The sequence below is a fragment of the Cupressus sempervirens genome, chromosome 3, assembly GCF_028749045.1.
Source record: "Cupressus sempervirens isolate cs-2001-9-10 chromosome 3, ASM2874904v1, whole genome shotgun sequence".
Classification (NCBI taxonomy): domain Eukaryota; kingdom Viridiplantae; phylum Streptophyta; class Pinopsida; order Cupressales; family Cupressaceae; genus Cupressus; species Cupressus sempervirens.
The window spans coordinates 822,385,851-822,409,572 of record NC_143120.1 but is presented as its reverse complement, the minus strand read 5'-3'; the positions used below and the strand labels follow the sequence as shown (position 1 = coordinate 822,409,572).

Genomic DNA, 23,722 nt, shown 5'->3' with positions numbered 1-23,722 from the left:
ATGATTCGCTGCTTCCTTTCTTTCTGTCTACTCGCGGTTTGTTGAAATTTTCGTGCAGAGCGTGAAATTTTCCATTATCTGACTTTTGTTAGGGTAAGTAAATTTAAAGGCTTTTAATTGCTTTTAAACCTTGTTCTTGACGGATGCGTAAAGTTCTGTTCAGGGTTGTAAATTATGCTTATGGATGATGTCTTTTCAACGATATTTTAAGGTTATTTAACGCATCTTCACGTTTTATGTTGTAAGTTCGTATGACAAAATGTCAACGCAATGTTTGGTCGATTTAAAATGACTCTTCCACTGTGTAAAAAGTTATCTTTTAGCTTTGCACTTTTTTGCTTGTTTTTACGGAACGTTAGATTCTATTTTGGTTTGGTGTAATTATAGACATGAGCGTTTAATCATGTGTCCGACTGTCGCAAAAGGGAATCTTGAGCGCTTTTTATATTTAATTAATGGTGGAGAATGTACACGGACTGTGTCAATCTGTAAAATGAAGGCTCGATTGGCGTTAAAGAAGCTACCAGTCAATGTTATATGAGTTTCAAGAATATTTTTTGGAGTCTTTTCAGTGTTTTTTCTGGTAGTTTTACAGAGTGGCTTGACATTTGGTTTTTAGGCCATGTTGCGTTCAGACGCTTGTAAATCCGTTGTGTAAAATGACGCGGTTCGGTTGTGTTTATATAATGTCAGAAACACAGTTTGAAAACATAGTTTAACAGTGACTTAAGCTTTGTCGGTGAGGCGTTTATCAACTGTGATCTGTTTCGTGATAACGGCGTTGTTAATTGGTTTTTAAATAATTATATCTGGAAGAGTTATAGAAGATTTTCACATTCTTGCTGAATTTCCTCCACAGAAGATACAGTTGCTCACTCTTATTGCGCGCCATTGTTTTTGCAAACATTTCGAAGTTCATTTTGTTGTACTTTTCTGCTAACTTTGTCTTCTGTTGCTTATCTTGTCAGTTTGGTCATAAAGTTCAAGTAAATTTTTAAATATTTGGCGCCTTTATGCAGTCAATAAGTTGAAAGCGAACTTCGCCGTATCCTGCTTCAGCAAATTATAGTGCTTGTGCTCTTGCTAGGTTATTTCTTTGTCAAGGATTATGCCTTGTGATGATTTGAAAGGCACTCCAGGGAAATCCTTGTCTGGAAAATGTTTCGGATTTAGCTGTTATTTTGTATTTTCACAGTCTTCTGTTTGTTCATTTTTCTGGATAGTTCTCTGTTTTAAGCGATAAAATCCTAGAAAGTTCAGGCAATATGTTTAAAGACCAGTGCTAGTGTGCAGGGTGACAATGTTGGATGTAGGTCAGCCTTTGACAAGGCGCCTTACTGCTCTGAGAAGAGCCCGGTCTTTAAGGGACCCTACAACTTCTTTGCTCAAATTCAGCCCCCCTGCCGCACGTTCTACTTGGGATTTGCCAAATGATACTGAAGATGAAGAAGAAGAAGTTGAATGTGAGAGTAGTCATGATGGTTTTGTTTATTCAAAGAGGGATTCTAAGAAATTTACAAGTACTCGGGGAGCAGAGAAAAACAGCGTGTCTTGCAAGATGAATGGTAGATTAAGTGGTGATTTTAAGAACTTGAGGCAAGCTCTAGACCAAGAAAACAGCACAGAGGAGAAAGGCATAAATAGGAGTGACATTGGGGTCAGTCTTGAAAATGGCTTGAAGAGAAGAGATGAAGGAGAAAGGGCCGTGCTTCATAATTGGCCAAATGAATGCTTTGATGATGAGTGTAGAGATCCTGTTAGAAATGATAGAGACTTCCAACCAAGGAGATCTGTTGATGAGTCAAAACTTAGTAGTTCAAGGAGAGAAATAGAGCACGGCAATGGGGAAAGAACAGCAACTAAACAAGGCAGGAGAGATAGGCTATTTAAGGGTGGCAAAAAGGATTCTGTATCAAGATCTGCCAATGTTTCCCCTTCTCTTCATAATTCTGCAGAGGCCTTTTCACTTTTCTTATTAGATCAGGAGGATCGATGTGAAGATGGAGATGACACAGGTGGTTTGTCTTGGATGCATAGAAGTAGAGCTTCAGCTGTAGATTGTGATTCTCGCTCAGGTTCTCCCTTGTTAACAAAAGGTGATGTGAAATGTAGAGAGTGGACAGGTAAGAACAACAAAAAGATATGCTCCAACATTTCAAAATATATTGGGAAGCAAAAGGAGGATTCACAGACCCCAACATCGGTGCGTTCTGTCAACAATGATGGCAGATCCAGCATTCGTGGGTCTTGTGACGGAACAGCTTTTTCTGGTGATGACGAAATGGACGGTTTGGATCTACCACGACATGGATGTGGAATTCCCTGTTACTGGCCCAGAACTCCTAGACATAGAAGTAAAAACTTCATGGCTTGTAGAGGAAGGAATCTCTCTTGTGGACCAGCCAACTCTGCGAGGAGGAAAAGTAGCAGTATTCTTCCCCGAAGTAAGATTGCAGCGCAAAAAGACTTAATAACATCTGTTTATGACTCCAAGAGGTCAGAAGAATTGAGTCTTGACATGGAAGTTTTACCATTGCTGACTGATGTGGGTGAAACTGCTGCATCCTCAGCAGAGGATGACTGTGATGGATTCTCTAATGACTCTAGAGATCTTTTCTCGGAGGAGGCTAGTCTTAATAGGAAAAGATCTAGGCAGAAAGGTCGAGAAAAACTGGAGCTTGCTCTAACATCTGAAAGTAGGGAATTGACAGTCTACACAGACATGCACAGAAGTTTGAGTCAGAAATATAGGCCAAGGTCCTTCGATGAATTGGTGGGACCGAACATGGTTGTGCAATCTTTGGTTAATGCTGTTTTAAAAGGGAAAGTTGCCCCTGTCTACCTTTTCCAAGGTCCTCGTGGTACAGGAAAGACATCAACAGCTAGAATATTTGCTACAGCTCTGAATTGCATCTCTCTTGAGGAACTAAGGCCTTGTGGACTCTGTAGAGAATGTACTGCATTTACATCTGGTAAGAGTGGAGATGTGAGAGAAGTGGATGCTACAAATAGCAATGGGCTAGAGAAAGTCAAATCTCTGCTCAAGAATGTTGCTTCAGCTCCATCTTTCTCCCGGTTCAAGATCTTTATCATTGATGAATGCCATATGCTGGTATCTGAAACATGGACAGCACTTCTGAAGTGTCTAGAGGAACCACCAGCTCATGCTGTCTTCATACTTGTTACTACAGACCCAGATAAACTACCTGACACTGCTGTTTCAAGGTGTCAAAAATATCTGTTTCCAAAGATTAAGGAGTCAGAAATAGTAAGTAGGTTGCAGAAACTTGCAATTGAAGAAAACTTGGATGTTGACACTGACGCGTTGGATTTCATAGCCATTAAGGCTGATGGTTCTCTTCGAGATGCCGAAACAATGCTTGATCAATTGAGCTTGCTGGGACAAAGAATAACTCTATCCATGGTGCATGACCTTGTAAGTTGTTTCAAAAGTTTCTTCTTTACGCTGATGTGTATCTGTCCAAGGACATTATGTGGCTATCATTAGATGAATGTGAGTTATATCAAATAATATTAATCACATAATTTACAATGTCCAAAATATTTCCTCTCTAATTTATTGAAATACCTATTTACCAACAAGTAAAATGGTATGTTAAAATAGTTCCTTTTCTGCACCATTTATGCTTTCTGAAACTTATATTGCCAACTCTTTGTTGAAAGGATGTTTGTTTATTGACTGGATTTCACAAAGAAATTATATGAGCTCCTTAGTTATAATTTTATTTCATCAGGAAATAGAAGGGAATGCTAGTAATTGAGACTATTATAGAAGAAAGACATTTTTTGCATTCTTCTCGATTTTTAAACACAATGGAGCGCACGACTTCACCAGGATGAAACAGATGGAATTAACTTTATCAATATTTGCATGAAGTAGAATTATTGTTGATGAAAACTTAAATAGATACAGATTGATCCTTCTGCAGGCTGGATAGTTTATTTATGCAGAAAATTGAGAAAATGAACTATGATTAACAAATAAAGGGTAAAGGGGATGGACATTTTTATTCTTCTTGATATATATATATATATATACATAGTCATTCTGATCCTCAACCCCAATGCTTATCAGGTCTGTAACTTGGGCTGTTTTATTTGAATTGTTTGAGACCTCTATGATTCATGATCTTTTTGTTTCTTGTTTAGCTCCAACCTTCTCCTTCATGCATTTTTTGAGCTACAGTTTCAAATTGCTATTTTTTATTGTTGTGCTGAAGATGATGGAGGCTTTTACAGCTGTCTTATTGATCCCTGAATGTGCATGGTTTAAATTGTGGCATAGCATAAGACCTAGTTCTTTCCATTAATTTTCTGCAAAAGAGAATCTTCTTGGTGAAATATATTCCTGTATATGCTCTGCTATCTGTCTCTCATTCCTCCACATTTTACTATTTGAAATTTTGAAGTGTAGAAAAAGTGCTCTTTGAAATGTTCACTAATTTCTGATTGAAAATTATACGAATTCAAGCTGAACCATAAGATTTCAGTAATAGCTTCTTACAATAAATGATTTAACTGGAACCCCCAATTCTCTCAAAAATTCCTTTTGGTAGTTGGTCATTTAGTAAATATAACACATCATCCTGACTTTGCATGTGTAATTGTTCCTTGCTTTCAACTAATTTCAATATTATAGAATGTATATTCCACATTGCAAGGATATTGAGTCCTTTGTTTAGGCATGCAAACTTGACCCATGGATAATTTAGTCTGTGTTTGATTCACCATCTATTGACTTCATCAATCAATCTCTATGTGCACTATGTTAATGAGGCATACAAAATCTGAGATTAACTAGTGCCACTCTTCCTCAGCTTAACTCTGACTGAGAAAAATGGCCTCAGGATGTGTTATAATATTATGTTAACTATTACTGAAAATCAATCTTTCAAATTTTGTTCACCTGGGTAACTGTATTGGCTATTGGAGGACATTAGTGTAAACTGTAAACGATAAAACAAGCATGCTTCGCAGCTTTGTTTATAGAGCCCAAGATGGAACATTCTTTTAAACCACATAATTGGAATAAGTTTTGACTTTCCAGTAACATAGTGAACTTTCATTTTTTTATGATGTCTGACGTTGGCATGTAAGTTTTTTGTCCTCAACGAGGTGTCATGGATTTGAGACAACAATCATCATTTGGCTGGGGGAAAGAGTCTTCAAAATTTTGGCAAATGCCAAGTAATAAATACTAGAATGGAATATAGCAAGCAATTTCTGACTATATGCATGAAATAAACCAATAGCAACAAGAAGGGACAAAACATTTTGAATTACGATTTATAATTAAACCTGTGAATTAGCCAAAACCACAGCTTTGATGAATGCTGGCCTGTATTTATTGCTTTGATGAATTAGCCAAAACCACATATAGGGAGTTGTGAAACTTTCACTTAGGCATCATTTTTATGGGGAGCATTCTTTTATTGTGAAAACATGCCGGAAACATACTTATGCAGTCAATTTAAAGATTTAGCTTTGTACATTCTGATGTACCAGAACGTGAAGTCCATAAAAACTGAAAATCTGGGGCTTCAGCTCTCTGAAAGGATGAAATATAATGAATCCTTTAAATTACAAATTGCATTTTTTTCATTGTGTGGGCTCATACCAAATCATCTGTGCTATCCCAAAAAGTTGTTTTGCATTTTCAATGTGGATGCTATCATTCCTGAAATGGATGGATGGATAATGACTACATAATTTTATTATTGATTTCTAAGCTACACTTTTTGTTCATTGTTCTGGATTATGATATTTTTTATTTGATTTTTCATAGGTTGGAGTTGTATCAGATGAAAAGTTGTTAGATCTATTAGATTTGGCTTTGTCAGCTGATGCAGCCAGCACAGTAAGAAAGGCCAGAGATTTGATAGGTTCTGGAATTGAACCTATGGTTCTAATGTCACAATTGGCAAACCTTATTATGGATATTCTGGCTGGCAGCTGTAAGACAAGTGATAATAAACACAAAGGAATATTCTTTCACAGACATGCTTGTAAGTTCTACTTTCACTTATTTTTATGGACATGAAATCCTTGCTGGAAAATACATTTTACCACACTGTTTATGCAGGCCTTTGTATTACTAGCTCGTGTCTGGTGCTATAACTCTTGTGAAACATGAATCTTATATTGTTGCTGTTGGAGCAAATGAGTTTTTACCATTTACTCATGCTTAAGTTTACTTAGGCATAGTTTATTAAATTTTTGGTGCATTTAGTTTTTTAGTAGTTGTACAGTTACTTCTGCCTACTGGTTCTTTCCTTGCCTTTATAAGAAAGGCATATATGTACATTATTTTGCATCTCAACACATTTTTCATCTTCTCATGAAATATTTCTCCATGAAGGTTATAATGCTGGTTGATGCTCCTGGGAGGTTGATTTCTCCCACATGTCTTTTGTTAATTCAATGCAATGGTCCTGTTGTTTGGTTTTAGCAGTAAACTTGCTTTCTATCATTTCATTTCTCATATCAGTTTAGTAAAGATATTCAAATTTTGTAGCACAGATATTGTAGAGTTTGAAAATCAACATATATTAATGTTTGTGATGCTGCTATCAGGATTCAACTGTGTAGTTTGACTTGAAAACTGCACAGTTGAATCCTGATAGCAATATCACAATTTGACTTTCTGTGGAAAATATCTCCTCATATATTAAATTTTTTTTTTTATAACACAGAATTTCACCAAACTGTGTTTGTATTTTCAAGGTGAGGTTATTTCGCTAGTAATATTTGTTTTATGAAAAGCAAAACTTAAGAAGATCCAAACATTTTATTCAAATGCTATCTGAAATACATCCACCCATACCTTTTCCCATGTATTTTAAAGCTCAGGTTGTTTCACTAGTAATAGTTGTTTCACGAAATGCGGAAATCAAGATGACTCCAAGCATTTTTTATAAAAATGTCAGACTGAACTGCAACCATCAATACCTTTTTTCAATTTAATTGGGATTTTTGGAATTCATCCGTTGTTTTGAGTCACTTCTTGTAATCCAGAGTTTATGAAATATGTGTCACAAGAACCACCTTACATGAGCTCAAATGATCCACTTGGCATCCACTGCACCTTCGTAAGTGCAAGTCCGGGTCAAGAGCTGTGTGTTTATGCTACAATCAGGGCCATTTAATTTGTTAGTATATTTGCAAAACCTTAAGCAAGCATGATAACAAGTACATGATGACCTCCATTGCTTGAGCCCAGTCACTTTAGGCATGGTAGTCCATCACACTTTTTCTATTTTGCAATACAGAAACATCAATTGCACATATATGAAAGATTTAGGCAGTTCCACAATTAATAATTTATAAGGAACAATATTTGTTGGAGGTTTTGCAAATAGGGTGGCAAATTTTACAGTCTGATTATGGAGGAAATGCCACAGTCAATCCCACATAAGCTCGAGTAGTACTGAGAAATACATCTCCCAAGAAGTCAATGATGCTTTATGTTTATAAGCTGTCAGCATCAGCTAGATGGACCAGGTGCCAAGTACACCATTCATGCTTCTGACAGGAGGGTTCTTCTGAACCACTGCTTGTGAAAGTTGACATTAATGTTAAAACTATTCAACTGAATCCTGAAAAATCTGAGTCAATGATGCATGGAAGAAGCACCAATGTATAAAAGTGAAAGAGTTAGTGAGCTCTGTAATTAATGATTTATAATTAACAATTCTTGAAAACTTTGCAAAATGGTGTAAAAAAATGCCCGACTGTGGGGGAAACACCATAAGTGAAGTGAACTGGAGCTAGACTAGTATTGGGATGGGGTATTATGTGGGAAGTCTCAATGCTTTACCTATGTGAGCATTACTTTGACACATTTAGTGTTAACTAAGTGTGCATTCATGGTCATGAGAGATGGGATATTGTGAACCACCATTCACGAAATATGGTTCATAAAGATTGGTAGAAACAATGTTGCCAGATCCTTTAAAATCAGATTTCTAACGATGCATTCTTGAAACACCGACTTTTGCATCTGCTGACATGTCTTCCTTTGCCGAAGCAAAACACTCAAGAGTATGGCAACTGCATGTCACCATATGAGCAGCTGTGCAAACAAAGATTGTGATTGCAGAAGAGGACAATATAGCCTTGGCAATTGTTCAGTCAATCATTAACTTCAGCATCAATTGAAATGTGTCAGCCTCCTTCTGTTATTTTCTATTGTTATTTTGATGTAGTCAATTCATTCTCCTAGCTCTTAACTGCTGCCCAACTCCATGTCACTATATGAGCAGCTGTGCAAACAAAGATTGTGATTGCAGAAGAGGACAATATAGCCTTGGAAATTGTTCAGTCAATCATTAACTTCAGCATCAATTGAAATGTGTCAGCCTCCCTCTGTTATTTTCTATTGTTATTTTGATGTAGTCAATTCATTCTCCTAGCTCTTAACTGCATAACTCCAAAATGCAATCTCTTTCGACATGGATTCAGGACTTTGATTCAATGAATCTTCTAGCATTTCAGCTCAATGCTACACAAAATAGAGCTGACATTTATCTGAAATTGCAGTGCCATATGTACCATATTTACTCACCATAAATCTCTTAAGACATTGTTATTCCATTCATCTTTCAGAACATCACTTCTTCCACTTACCACATGGTTAGCCCCTCAATAGATATGTAGCAACTTAGATTAAGAGAATCAGACTTATGACTTCCTCCAACCAGCTTCTTAAATTTTTTCACTTGTTCTACTGTTGTGAAACCTTAGTCAAGAAATATTTCAACAGCTCATACTATATGGGAATAAAAACTTCTTATATCTCGTGCACATTCCAGAGGTAAAATCAACTACAATGAAGGTTAAAAATGTTGATCAACTTCAAATCTGAACTTTATAGCATTGCTTATCCAATTGACAACTCATTTCAATGATTTGAAAACAAGTATAATGACAATTTGAAGCTTCAAATCTCACTGGATGACCATCTCAAGGCCTCTGTAATCATTGCATTTACTACAGCGAAGGATAATTGCTAAAACCCAATTAAATCGGAACCTTTGTTGCTTCTTTTTCACCATATTTGGCTTTAATACCATAATAGAAATCTTCACACTTTATTGCTGTAGCATGCATATGTAATCATACATATAGCAGCTTATTGGGAGCAGTTAGCATGGTTGTCTTCTTCCCCAAACAAACATATCACAAGATACTCACAGGAACCTTGAGGATGAGCAAACTAACAAACAGACCTAAACATGGGCTAAGATGATGTAATATTCCAATCACTCATGTGGTTTTTTTCATGTTCAAATATTCATTGTCTCTTATTCTCTAATGCTTTTAACAGAAATAATAAGACCAGTCTATTCTTGTTGAATCTTGACTAGCTGATACCAGATGCATTCATGTGGTCTGCTTGGACAGATATAAGAAACAAAATAAAATTCTCCATTGCCGAGTGCCTTTCTAGATGTGCTTTATAAATTTCAAATGTACTGTTTCACTGGACATGCATTGAGAGTAGCTGTTGTTTAAATTATTTTTCCCATTGTAATCTTTGTGCATTTTTGCAGTCACAGATGATGACCTTGATAAACTGCGGAGGGCATTGAGGATTCTCTCTGAAGCAGAGAAACAGCTAAGGGCTTCAAATGACCGGACAACATGGCTCACAGCCGCACTTTTGCAATTTGCTCCAAGTCGGTCTCTCCTATTTCCCAATTCTACTGGTACTAGTGTCATTCAAAGCCCAATAACTTTAAGAAACACAAATGAAAGAGGAGTGATCTATTTTGATTCCCCTACAAGGCAAAAGCGGGATAAGGAGAAGAACTATGATGCCCATCTTGAACAGTTGGATCTGACAACTTTGACAAAGTCTAGAATATCGAAGTTAAATGGTAGCATGAAGACTTTAAGTTTCACTAATTGCCACGAGGAGAACAAGGGAAGACTGGTCTCCAACTCGAATGTTTGCAGTCAAGCATCAGAATATTCACCTAGATCAAGTGGATTTATGGGTGGAGTAGCCACATGTGAGAGAGAAGCGGGGTCACCCATTAACAAGGATGATTGTTGTGAGTCGGGTCAAACAGAAATGAAGTGTATTGATAAAAGAAAGTTGGATGTCATCTGGAGGATGACTATAGAAGAGTGTCACTCGGATACTCTGAAGCAGCTCCTGCAATCAGAAGGAAAGCTGGTTTCTGTTTCTGCAGCAGAAGGTACACATACAGTTTTTAGTTAAAACACATTTATTCCATGATGCTTGACTGAGTTTATTGAATTAGTTTGCTTGCTATACAACACTTAAAGAATGAATAAGCTATAAGTTTTATAAAATACACGACTTATATAATACGTACTTGTGAAATGTTAGTAAAATGAAGAACTTCAAACAGATGAATGCTATTTATTTGCTTTAAATGATCGATAGAACAAAAGTACTTTGAAGCTGGCTTAGTGTTCATTTTCAGTGGGTTGCACATTCATTTCTTTTCATTATAATCATGGAAGTTACTTCAGTCTTCAGATCTCTGTGTTAATACTGCAGTGCATTTCATTTAGATAAATTAATAAACTTCTTAATGTGCTTTAATTAATAGAGAAATATAACACTTGACTAATATGGGCCAATTTGCAGGTTTAGCTATTGCTCAGTTAGAATTCAGGCATCCAGATCATAAGTCTAGAGCTGAAAGATCCTGGAAGAGCATTGCAAATTCACTTCAACATGTATTAGGTTGCAATGTAGAAGTTAGATTCTGTCTTGCTTCTCAGGAAGCTGAAGCAGATTACAGCAAATGCAGAAAAGATGTCCTTGATTTGCCAAATTCTTCAGCCAACAGACAAAGGAAAAAGGCTAGCACTATGTCTGAAGAATGCATGCATCAATCTGTAGCAATTGATTCTGGTGAAATCACATGTGGAGAAACAATAAGGAATGCCCAGTCATTTGCAGAAACACCTCAATTGGCTCATGGACAATCACTCATGCCAGTGCAACATTTTCAACCAGGGACTATGTCTACAGTAAACATGATTGAAAGGAACGATCTAAATACCACCTCTTGCAATAACCAGGAAGGTTCAAGGACATCAAAAGGTGTAATCTCAAATGAACATAGACTTGAGAGAGCTTGGTCAAGAGAAGAAGAAAAGTGCATATCTGAGCAATTAGACTTACCAAGTCCTGAAAAGCAGCAAGTACATCCCCATGTTCTTGCTGATCTTCAAAATGGTATAATATCATCTGAGCCCCCTGTTGTAATACCATTCAGGGTTACATTGCAGCACAAAGAAGGAATTCTGAATTGTAAGACAAAGACCATGCAACTGAATATCCAAAATGATGTCCAGAACAGGCAAAATGTGAAACTGGATGAATTTAAGAATGCATATTCAACTTCGCAGAACCCATTTGTTGCCTGTTTGGAGGACAAAAATCTGTAAGTATAGCTTTTTTCTACATACCATGACTAATGCCATTTCCTTTTTCCTAGCTTATTAAGCAGTAGAGGGTTAAGCAGAAAGCGAGTAAAACAGATTGCTTTACATTTAGTTTTCTCAACTAATAATTTTTAGACCTGGCTTAGGTAGTCCATGGAAAGGGAGCTCCCAAAGTTTTGTGGACGTTGCTGAACAATATTAGGAGTAACTTGCCTGAACATGTTCTCATGCAAAATAGAATTCATTGCTGCCCTTGCAATCTTTTAGGACACAAAATGATTTTATGAGAAGTACCCAAAGTTATTTTAGCAAGAAAAGGAAGCCATCTGGCAGAAGTGAGTCCTTAAATTTCTCTACAGATATGGTGAACCTCCACCTCCTCTTTTAAGAATCAGCACAAGTTTCTCTCCAAACAAAATGGCCACTTAGGTTTTTGGAGTGAAAATTCTTGTTTCTCTTGTTTGCACAAATCAAATCTTGCATGGAACCACCAGTGCATTTGAATTAGAAGCTGTAGCTCCCTTCATGGGGCCCTCTCTATTCATTTCAAGTTAAAGCGTCACATTGGTTTAATATGGTTTGCAGTTTGGAATATATATTACTGAGTCTTTGCTTGTCTATTTAAAAACTGTGGGGAATCTGCATTGGTCTTGAGATACTATTGATGGCATTATCGATCCGATTCCCGTGTTGAGTTGGTGAAGGATCTTGCAATTAGTTAGCAATGCAACAAGATCATATTAAGGAAAACAGATATGCTAGCTAAGATACACTTTGATGTGGAGGACTTATGGCAAATATGTCACATTTTTAACATGAGCAGATGAATGATGAGACTTTGTTATGCGTCTTCAACTTATCAAAGTGTAAAAAGTAGGTATTCATACAAGTAGGGCATCAGCTAGGTTCCATAGATATGTTAATTGTCACACATTTATGGCGCATTCCCATTGTGTACATGACTTTGATAAATGTCAAACCATATTGTGCTAGTTGTATGTAGGATTGTGGTACAAAAGCCACTGCGAGTAAAATGTGTATGGTGCAAGCTAGATGACCATGTTATCAGCATGTTTTATGGTATAGATGCAGCTAGGTGGTGTTTATTGGGAAACACAACATGTGGATATGGATACTCGACATGTCTTACATGCATGGTTTAATGGGACATTAGTATGTGCAATCATGTGCATTGTGACTACAAAATGCATGTGAGTAGTGTTGTGCATGGATGTGAGTACGATATTGTACTTGTTGAGTGAATTTGATTGTGTAGATGATGCTTGTTATGAGGATGTGTGAAGGTATGTTAAGACAATTGTCGCCTCTTGAGGAGCGGTGGTTCCAATCTTGACTACACAAAAGAGTTGATGTTCGCTAGAATTAGTATGAGTGAAGATGGTTTTAGCGATGTCTCTCTTGGCTGGTTGCAAATGTGTTAGGTGCAATTATGCGGAGTGGACAATTGCAAGCTCCAATAGAGAAGTAAAATATGGCTTAAGGAGTTGTCAATTGAGTTTTGGGTGCAAGCCTAAGTATTGCGGAAGATTGAGAATAAAGACATTCTCATTGTTTACATGACAGGAGATGTTAAGGAACATGGTGCTAACCTTCAGATGTGGCCCCTTAAAATATTCTTTTAGAAAATACAACCAGACTTTGTCACTAAAATAAAAATGTGTTATTGGTATTCTTTTTTCTATTCTTTGCATGTGAGCATATTCTAAGCTTATTAGTGAATAGTTTGAACATATTGCAAAAACTTGTGCACCTCATCAACTTCTTGTTCGCGTGCATGCATCTTTGTTGTGGAAGGTTTGTGATAGGATATGTCAAGGGGTGTTGTAGGTTTGAACTGAAGACATGTCTAGAAAGAACTAACCCTTATAGGATTCCGAAGATCTCTATTGTACTTATGCTAGATGTAGAGGATATTGTCATCCCAATTGTGTGCGTGTGCATGCTAGTAGGTGCATTCAATACATAAGAATGTAGTTGCCCAATTCTATTTGGCCCTCTATCTATGGATGCAAGTGTAGACAACATCCAGGACAATCAACTTCCCAACTGTCATTACTAAAGTATGTGGCCGCATCCTTGTATCATTTTGGTTTGGCATTGTGCAAAGGCCAATCATGTGTCAACACAACATTTAATCCCAAGTGCACACCGGACTAACTCCCAAGACCATCTGTCGTCTTGCCATGAGTTGCCATCGTGCATCCTCAACCCAACTTCAAGTGGGGAACCACAAAGGTTCTCACCCATGCAACACGCGTCCAAGTTGAGCCACACCCTTTGAAGATATGATGGGGTCACATCTCTTGAAACCAAGTGCTATGTGTCGATCCCGTGGGATATCTTGATGAAGATTTTAGCCAATTTGGAAAACCTTGCCATGCAAAAAAAAAAATCATGGCGAGCGGAAGCAACAAGTTCTCCCCCATAATGTTAAGGCAGTTTTGAAGAAGACACAACTAGCGTTAATGCTTAGAGACAATAATAATGAATGAGGCTTAAATCCTTAGCATGGGAATGCTAGTAAGGCCACCATCATTGAAGATCATGATGTTATGATGCGAAAAATAAGGGAATGATCTAGAAAGACGCTAGATCTATTGTAAAAGAGGAGGGTACAAAATTTGCAAGGGTTTTCTTCTTGGTTGAGGAATGTAGAGCAATGTATTTTATTATGAAAATTGTAATGTCTGCTATGTGTTTAAGATTTAGCACGTTTCCTCTTAATACAATATAGAGACTCTGCTTTCGCTGCCTACCTTCATTTTAATATAAATGTGTTATGTGCTAGTTATTTTATATCAGGTCCTACATACAAATGTCGGTCTCTTTGTCTTCTACTTATCTTGAAAAATTGTGGATCATGTTTTAGTTTTACTCTTCCTCATGTCTTTAAAATAGAAGATGAATTGTACCATTTATAGAGAATTTCCTAGAATGGTCAACTCTTGTGAAGCCAAGGATGTAGGTAGTATTACTAGACACATGTAGGAACTATATTTGTTGAGGAATTGAACATTGCACTTTATGTCTTTGCTACTTTGTGTGCCTTGTTCTATATCCAACCTAGAAGGGTTTGCATCTTGTTTTTAATTTTGGCAAGTGATACATACCTAGCTCGAAGAATTTTAATGATCTAAAAGATTTTAGGAAGGTTTAAAGTGTTGTAAAAGATTTGCATTGGCACGCCACTTTCAAGTCTTTCTTTTGTTTAAGGAAATCTCTCTTTCCTTTTTTCCAAACCCATTAGAAGAAAGAGTTGGCTTATAAAATTTTGGATGTTGTTTTATAGGCTGGAATGGGCCCCATACCTATAAAACTTCTTGATTACCCTTATTTAGGCTCAAGCCTCTTAAGGATCTATAGTGTGTATGAAATGTGAACTACGATCCACGAAGCTTGGTAGAAATCACATTGGTTCATATTTAGCAATAATGAATGTTAATAAGCCGAAGTGGACCCAAACATGGGCGAAGAAAAGGCGCGCAACATTAGTTGTAGTGATGGTATTCTCAAACATAATCATATTGATCATCTTGAAGAATTCAGCTACGACAACGAATATCTAGCGTTTTGATGCTTGGTTCTATGTATTTTCTCAAAAAATACAGAACCTTGTTGGAATTGAGAGGGGTTATGAAGCCCAAGCTTCTTATATGTAGGCTTGCAATGTTGCAAAGAATACAAGACTTGATTTGGTGCTTGATGCTTATGTGCATGTGAAAATAGTAAAAGTGATGTTGAAGTGTTGCTAGTGTTCTAGTAATGCTTAAATGTTTAGTTGTTTAGTGTAATGTGCTTCCTAGGCGAGTCTCTAGTGTGGCACATAGTCTGAAACATGGAGATTTCCAAGCTTGTAGAGAAGCTTGTTGAACAAGTAGAATTTACCAACTTGTTTACTTTCCAAGAGTTCCCTAGATCTTTGTGAAGGTTACATTTTCTAGGTGGGGCGACTCCTAATTAGGGAAGTTGTGGTTGCATTTGTCTAGGACTATGATGAACGTATGAAAGGTAGTTTTTCGAGGCAGGCAATTGCTTGTAGCCTTTTCTCTTTCTATGCTTGATAGCTAGATGATGTCCACTTCGTGTGGCCCACAATTTCCAATATGTTTTGAGTGTCCATGAATTGGAACAACATGATCAAAATTGATGTTTATCTCCTTTCCTAGGATGATGTAGGACACCATTGCTCGATATCTTGTATGATTGTGCCACGATCCCTAGTAAAAATATGCATATAGGCTATCTAGACTTTGACAAATCCAATGTAAATCAACCAAAACATTCATGGAAATACTTGGATTTGAATAACCCACGAGAAATAAATGAATTCGTGCATGTAAATAGGTATGAAATGGATATTTCATACAAATGGTCAAATAGGTCTACCACTGCAATTATTTGTTGCTAATTAAGACTACAATGGTTACATAGATATTATCAAAATTACTAAGTTGCTGATATACCCAAAATCCATTATAGTCCTGTTGAAGCATGGTTACATGCTCTATATAAAGTTGCCTTTTGAAAACTAAAAGGTTTTCATCCTTAGATCCAATAGATGAACAAAAGTGCTCAAACTAGGTTTGGGATTTTGTTGATGTGATGATAAAGGATAATTCAAATTAATGATTTTTTTGGACTTATATAAAGGTTGAACACCTAACGTGGGTACACGTGCGCTAAGTACAATATTGAATGCATAGTTACATGCATAAATATGGATTTTTAAGGGGTGTTGCAATGTGCAACATTGTGGGAACAATCCTATTCCTTATATAGAGGCATTACTAGAGCTCAACAAAAGCACGTTCAACATTTTTCCATGAGAATAGTGTCATCATGTTCATAATTTGGTTCTGTGATTAGGAAAAATGCATTAAGCCAAGTGCAAGAAAGTTGTGTAAGTTAGTGAGACATTGTGGCATTGAGTCAATCCTACAGTTCTTCGATCTTGTTGGGGTCTAAATGTGTAATATTGGTTTTTAAGTGTGTAAAGTGCACTTGTTGAGGTTGGTTTGCAACTTGTATTGGTGAAGTTTATACCACTTGTGCAAGACTTTCTTGATACACTCTTCTTGAGTTTTGTTGTAGATGAGAATGGCATCCAAGTAAATAATAACAAAGGAGTTTGTGAATGGTTATAAAATGTCCATTCGGAACATGAATATGGTTGGGCTATTGGTTAGCTAACAAGCATACACATATATCCGTATAATCCTTGAGTTTTAAAAGCACATTTCCAAATAATTTGAGTTTGATCCTGGTGAAGTTTGATGCACCTTGAAGCTGGTTGAGCAAGTTGATGTGTGACAAAAGACACTTATCTTTAACCATGATCTTATTGAGTGTGTAATAGTCAATGCATAGTTGGTAAGAGCTATGTTTTTTATGTAGGTTAATTCTTGACTTGATCAAATGACTAGGATTTTTCATTAAACCTCATTGTTCTCCAAAATAGACTAGTGATTTAGGGAAATTTGAGAACCAAGTCAATTTGCTATTGTATTTTGTAGTGAGTTGGAAGTCCTTCATGTGATACAAAGATATACCTCTATAGTAATACCTTGTCAAGGATCTACAATTGTAATGGATTAGGGGCATGGTTGCACAATGTTAGCACTTGTGAGCTTTGCTAGTGTAGTTGCCTCTAAGTTGACCATGAGTAGCACAAAATTCTTCATATAGGCAATGATTTTACAACATCGTTTAGTAGTGATTGAACCCAATTTGGCAAGTGATTTAGACTCATAGAGGTTGAAGTATATTTGGAAAATTTAATGAATACTCGTCTGATTTGTGAGTAATTTTGAGCTTGTTAGAGGGTAGAGTAATTTGAAGCATTACTTGGGGTCAAACAATGTAAATTTTTTATGGTGAGTTATTTATGAAAAAACACTAGTATTGTAGGTAAACTTGGTAAAACTCTTACAACTTGAGGGTTTAACTAGCTAGTGTTTAAAAGTTAAATTAGTATGTGTGCACCTTAGTGCTTCCTTTTTTGTGACTTGCAAATAGAATTGAAGGTTGCAACTTTGAAACGCATTTCATGTAAAGATTGTGTTGTGAATTGCAAACATTCATGCTTGTGTTGGCATGATGCCACAAATGTGATTGTAAAAAAAATCAAATGTCCCACAACTCTTTCAGATATTTTTAATTTTTTCTTTACACCCACAATTCATGATTTTCCTTTGCCCTAGTTATGACTTTCTCTACATGTCGTGACCTCTAGCTCATGATTTGTTTCATCAACATAATCTGGGGATTTCAACCGACAAGTCAATGTGATGAACTTAGTTTTGGGCTTTCATGTGCACCAAACTCTGATTTTGATTTATTCATGAAGGAGATCGATAATATGCTGAATTTATAAATATAGTAATATGCAGTTATTTGAAAAATATTTTCCAAATCTATGCATTTTTTAATGTTTGAGAAACTCATCGAGTTATTTCCTAGGCCATTAGTTATAGTTTTTGTGTCAACCAAGTTATTTTCAAGCCTAAGTTTTTCAACTATGGGTTGAAGTTTTGTTTGTCAACATGATTTGTCCACTATTGTTGTTTGTAATGGTAGATTCCATTCCAATCGTATATATATATGTATGTATGTATGTATACTTCCAAGCGATGTCATAGACTTCTAGAGGTATGCCATTATAGGGGACATTGTCTTGCATAGGTTTGGTTGCATACTTGAAAGTTTATTTCCCGGATACATTAATGTATTTATCATGTTGTGACCATTATTACAGAGAAGGGTTTGAATGCTTGTTGGTAAAGAGGCCTAGGCATTGGACCACATAAGGCACAATGATATTCTTTGGACTATTATCATCAGTGGTGTAGACATGTTGGTTATTGACCCAACTGTTAATATAGGCCTAATTATTGAGAGGGTGGGGCGGGGAGGTGGGGGTGGGTGAATCAATATCACTAAATCAAACTAAATCTCACCAAGTTAAATTGATAAACACTTCTTCAAAACTTTAACCTTTTAAACATTCAATCAACTTCAAATGAAAGGTAAACTTAAACAACATGCAACCACAATTAAATCAACCATGGTTAAATCAACCACAAAATGTGGACACCATATTTATCTTGCGGAAACCCAATTTGGGTGAAAGCCACGGTATGAGATGATGCTCACAAATGTGCACTCTTTTGGAATACGTCCTATGAGAGCTTGCCCAATTAAGGGTTACAAAAAGCACGGTTAGGTGCTACTTGGTTAAGGAATTTACTATAGACCTATTAAAGTCTTTGACTTGTCAGGAGAAACCTGCTTAGAGGATTTTGAATACTCTTTCGAATGCTACCCTGTTAGAGGATTTTACAATAAGGATCTGTTAGGATCCACCCTGTTAAGGGATTTTGATGTTACAATTGTTAGAGAGTAACAAAAAGAAAATGATCTGTAATTTGCACTACGTTTGCATTATCAGATCCCATTAAGTACTTTAACTCTTCTCAGTCTTGATTGCACTTGATTCCTTGTCTTACTTAGCTACCAAATCCTTCCCTAATTTCGCAACGAGCAATTATCTCTTTCTTCATTTTCCCCTTAAGTAGAGTTCCTTCCACTGCCTTAAGAGAACCTAATTCTAACAATCCAAATTAATTTGATAAGATGCAACACATCTAACCATCCATAAATGAATTTCCCTCTAAGTGGGTCGACTCACAATTGAAATTCACCTTGGAAACTATTCCATCTCATAAACTATTTTGACCAAAAATAAACTTCTTGAACAATCTTCCTCAAACACATACCTCGATCAATATGTAGTCAAATACTTTCCACAAATCACTCAAATACCTTCCTACTTCTCAAATATCATCACCGATCCCAATAACAATTTGAATTTCATGACTGCTCTACAAATCTTAATCCTCTGTTCATGAACTATTCTCGTTTACCTATTCATCCTGTCAGCATCACTTCTAGATCAACCAACTAACTTTCCTTGTACTCGCTATCAGTTATGCTCACCAACATATCTGAGCATTGTAATCTATCATATCCTACGATTTGTCCAACCAATAGTTTACCAATCTGAAATAACATTCATAATTTCTTGTCATTGACTACTTTAGCAATTACCCAGTTTGAGTTCATCAAGCATAGCTTACTTAATTCATCATTCCAGAAGTTGTGCTCATAAACATAACATCACAACACATACCTTTGTTGACAATTTGGCTAAGGAGGTTTGTTAGGGTTGTTATTTCTGGCAACATATACCTTTTGTGAAGAGGGCAAAACATATTATGAAGTTTTGTAAGCTAAGACTTAGAAAATTGACTAAATATCACCAAGGGAAATTGTGAAGAAACATTTTATTTTGTTCAGCGCGGATCACTGTAGGCACTTGAGCATGTGTGCTCTTAGAGGAAGATAGTACGTATATTGAAGAACATGTGGTAACACCGCTTAAGTTTTGGATATGTATGGACAAAGTTATAATCATTTTACTAGTTACAGGACTGAACAGACAAAATAGAGTAAAGGAATAACAAAGGCGTTTTGGTTAAGGGATTGTTTTGGTTCACCAAAACAATGGCTTAACAATGTTAGGATGACATCCTAGATGTTAACCTACACACGACAAAAGATAATTCAAAAGATTTAGCAAGGTATCAAGTAGCAAGGTCGATAGGATGAAACATTTTGATAAAAAGGAAGACCTTTTTGTTTAATGAAGTGTGGCACTGTGATGTAATGTTATAATGTTTGAATGTGCACTATCTATGATCATTATTGATACGAATTTAATGCTAGTACAGAGTGGTACAATTGGATGATTAGTTTTGAAGACAAAGCTACAAGGATAGATCAAATATTGAAGATATCAACATTATTCAAAAGGCTTTTGTATCTATCTTTTTGATAGCATTGTAAAGATATTATTGCTTGTTTGAGCAGTGGGCTCTTCTTGCATACTTTTGTATTGTAATACCAAATCTTAACAGGGTTGAGGCTTCTAACAAGGCCTAGTCCTCTAACAAGGACAGATACACTATACATATGTAATAGACTCTTAACAGGGTCAAGATTTTTCAGAAGATATTTTTATTAGTGGATAATTTTGTGTGTACCATCCCCACCAGGGTTTCCCCATGGCTAGGGTTTCCCTAGTTAACAAATAACAGTGTTATAAGTTGCATTGTGTTATGGTTATGTTTACTTTTAAGTTTGATCTTATGTGCCAGTTTAAAGATAGTTATTGATATCCATAGTTGGGAAAAAGATCGTGGAACATTGATTCAACCTACCCTCTCTCAATATTGCCCATTTCTAATGGCCTTAATCTTTTTGTAGAATAGCAACTCCGGAATCACACTACAATTCATTCTTTACTCAATCAATATATGGTAACATGCTAAAAACCATAGTCAAATAGTTGACATCAATGACAACCACATAATTGATTCACTTGATATCAAATTTGTATCAATCTTTCATCAACTCATCATGTAGCATCACTGCAACAATATCATCATCAATTATACCAACAATCTTATCACAATTAGTTATGCCAACACCAAAACTTCATGTGGAGAGACTTGCATTTCTCTTAAGCATCCGTGGTCATACTTTTGGCATGGAGACATTGTACCTCTTGATTAGTATTCTCCATGGGATTTGAATTTGATGTAGTTTCCGCATAAAAGGATTGTTGTGTGCAACATTGAACATTGCTATGCAAGCTTCTGTGGTGATGATGACATCACATATCTACCCTTGCCTTGGCATTAGTAAGTTGGGGAAAACATTTTAGAGACATTGTACCTCTTGATTAGCATTCTCCATGGAAGTTGAATTTGATGTAGTTTATACATTAAAAGATTGTTGTGTGCAATATTCAATATTGCTATGAGAGCTCGTGTGATGATGATGACATCACATATCTACGCTTTTCTTGATATGAGTAAGTTGGTGAAGACGTTTTAGGACTTGGCGATATTGTTTTAGAGTATCATGGTCGTGTAGAAGGTTTTGTCTCTTTGTAAAAGGCTTGTAGCTAGTTTTGTATGCGGATTTCGTTAGAATATATAGTCCACCAATATAAGTGAGAGGGGGGGGGGGGGGGGGGTGAATCAGTTCTCCAACTATTATCACAATTATCAACCTTATTAAATCTTAACCATACGAGCAATATAATCAGAAATTATAACAAGATACTCATGCACAATAACACCAGATATGTTAACTAGGGAAACCCTTGATCAGAGGGAAAACCCTAGTGGGGATGGTACCCACAAGATGATGTACTAACATAAATATTCCTTGTTAGAGGATAGACCTTTTTAGGAGTCTATGAAAACATTCAGTACATATCAGTCCCTATTAGGAGACTTTGAATCTCTGTTAGGAGATTCCAACCTTGTTAGGAGTTGTAGAAGGTAGATGGACCCACTGTCCAAACAACTTCGAGGGCAAGACCAATGAACCCACTCTCCAAATGATCTCTGTATTATTCCTTCCAGAATAATAGAATTGAACTGTACTTCTCCTTCCTCTTTCTCTATCTTGTTAACCGAACTTCTGGTCTTTCTGATCTTGATTCTAGATCACAAAACTTCACATCCAATAATCCCTTGGATCGCTTACTCACATTTACTAAATACTCTGCTCTTGTTCGCACCTCCTTGATCACTTCGCATACCTCATACATCCTCACAAACAAGGAAAGTACTTTCCTTTGTACCAAGTCCTCAAAATAATTCCTTGAGTTGGCCTTGAGGCTTTCCCAATTAATTATAATAGGACCACAATAAGATAATTAATTATTTCGCAACCATATAGCATTGTCGGCTCATGGCCTATACAATTTCTCACACATGCGACTCTAGGACTTGTGTACTCCTTGACGTCATCATCAGATTGCCCTCTATCACTGTCTAACTTCACATCTCCAAATTATATCTCTGTTAGAAGATATAATATGATCATTAGAAATTGCTTTTCAGGTACTTTGTTTCTGTGTTGCTCTCTGTAAATCACTTATAACTTCTGTATGTGTTTGACTTAGGTTACACAAACTTAACCTTGTCATTAGGACACATTGTGGAACATGTCCTTAACTGTGTGTCACCTAATCATTAAAACTTTGTCCATACGACCATGATCTCTGTCTGTTTCTCTACCAGTCTTTATAGAATTATTGCTATGTTGACATCAATGACAAACACAATCATAAATGCAACATGTTAATACTGTCACATGCTCTCCAATGCTAAGGATACTCCCCCAAAGGAATACCATCAGCATTCATGCTAACATATTTGCACTTGCATGTGGAAATTATTTGCTTAATCTTCACAGTGGTCTCAATCTTAGATTCATTTTGAAATGTTTGTAGCTCCCTTTTATAATGGACAAAAATTGATAGTTTCTCTAAAACATTCTTGAGCAAGCATGGAGTAGTTGTGGTTGTGATCATCACTATGTATTCTTTTAGAGATTGTGTTAATGTTTTTTCCCAGAAGTGAAGATAAACAACAATAAAGAAGAACATAAACAATACACAAAAGACTCAAGACATTTATCTTGGGAAATCCCTCCAATTAGAGGGAAAAACCCAGCCACACCAGCAAAACATGTCTTTTATTGATAATGAAATATTCAAGTACAAGGCTTTCACTTAATTTATTTACAATAAACCAAGCAATCACATAAATAGATTGCACAAGACTCTTCATCTTTCACATGAAGGTCTCTTTGAGTCTCAAAAATAAGACCTTTCATATTTCCACACATTCAACACTTCGCATTTCCATATGCATGCCTCTTCGCATGACATATGACACATGCCTTTTTATATAATATTAACTTAAATATTCTCATAGATGTCTCTTTCAGCTAAAGGTGACCATAATAGTCATAACAAACATATTTTAATTTTATAAGAGTAGGATAAAGATCTCTATCACAGCTACAAACTTCAACACTCCCTCTTACCAAGATAGAGATCTTAAATGAGGCAGGCACACATAGCTGCAACCAAAGATGTCAATGATATATTCTCATATGTTATCTCAGCATAACATAACTTACCATAGTTACTTCATAAGCACATAAATTAGAGTCATGGAGTCACACACATTACTTTCACCATGCCTACTCGTAGAGGGCTATCTATCATACCTACTTGTAGAGGGTAGAATAAGGGTTTTTTTTTCTCAAAAATTGTCCTTGAAAAGGATACAGTTCCAACATGCCTACTGGTAGAGGGTGATCCACCATA

General features: G+C 36.3%; 1 protein-coding gene across 1 annotated transcript in view; it reads left to right on the top strand.

The window, feature by feature from the left end:
- Positions 1-1,165: 1,165 nt before the first annotated feature.
- Positions 1,166-23,722, top strand: part of LOC149569310 (protein STICHEL-like 1) — a 35,515-nt gene continuing 12,958 nt past the window's right edge. The window contains exons 1-4 of the mRNA XM_089822027.1: positions 1,166-3,436; positions 5,807-6,026; positions 9,573-10,223; positions 10,643-11,447. Coding sequence (XP_089678153.1) covers positions 1,301-3,436; positions 5,807-6,026; positions 9,573-10,223; positions 10,643-11,447 — 3,812 coding nt within the window. The 5' untranslated portion in view covers positions 1,166-1,300. The remainder of the gene's footprint in view (positions 3,437-5,806; positions 6,027-9,572; positions 10,224-10,642; positions 11,448-23,722) is intronic.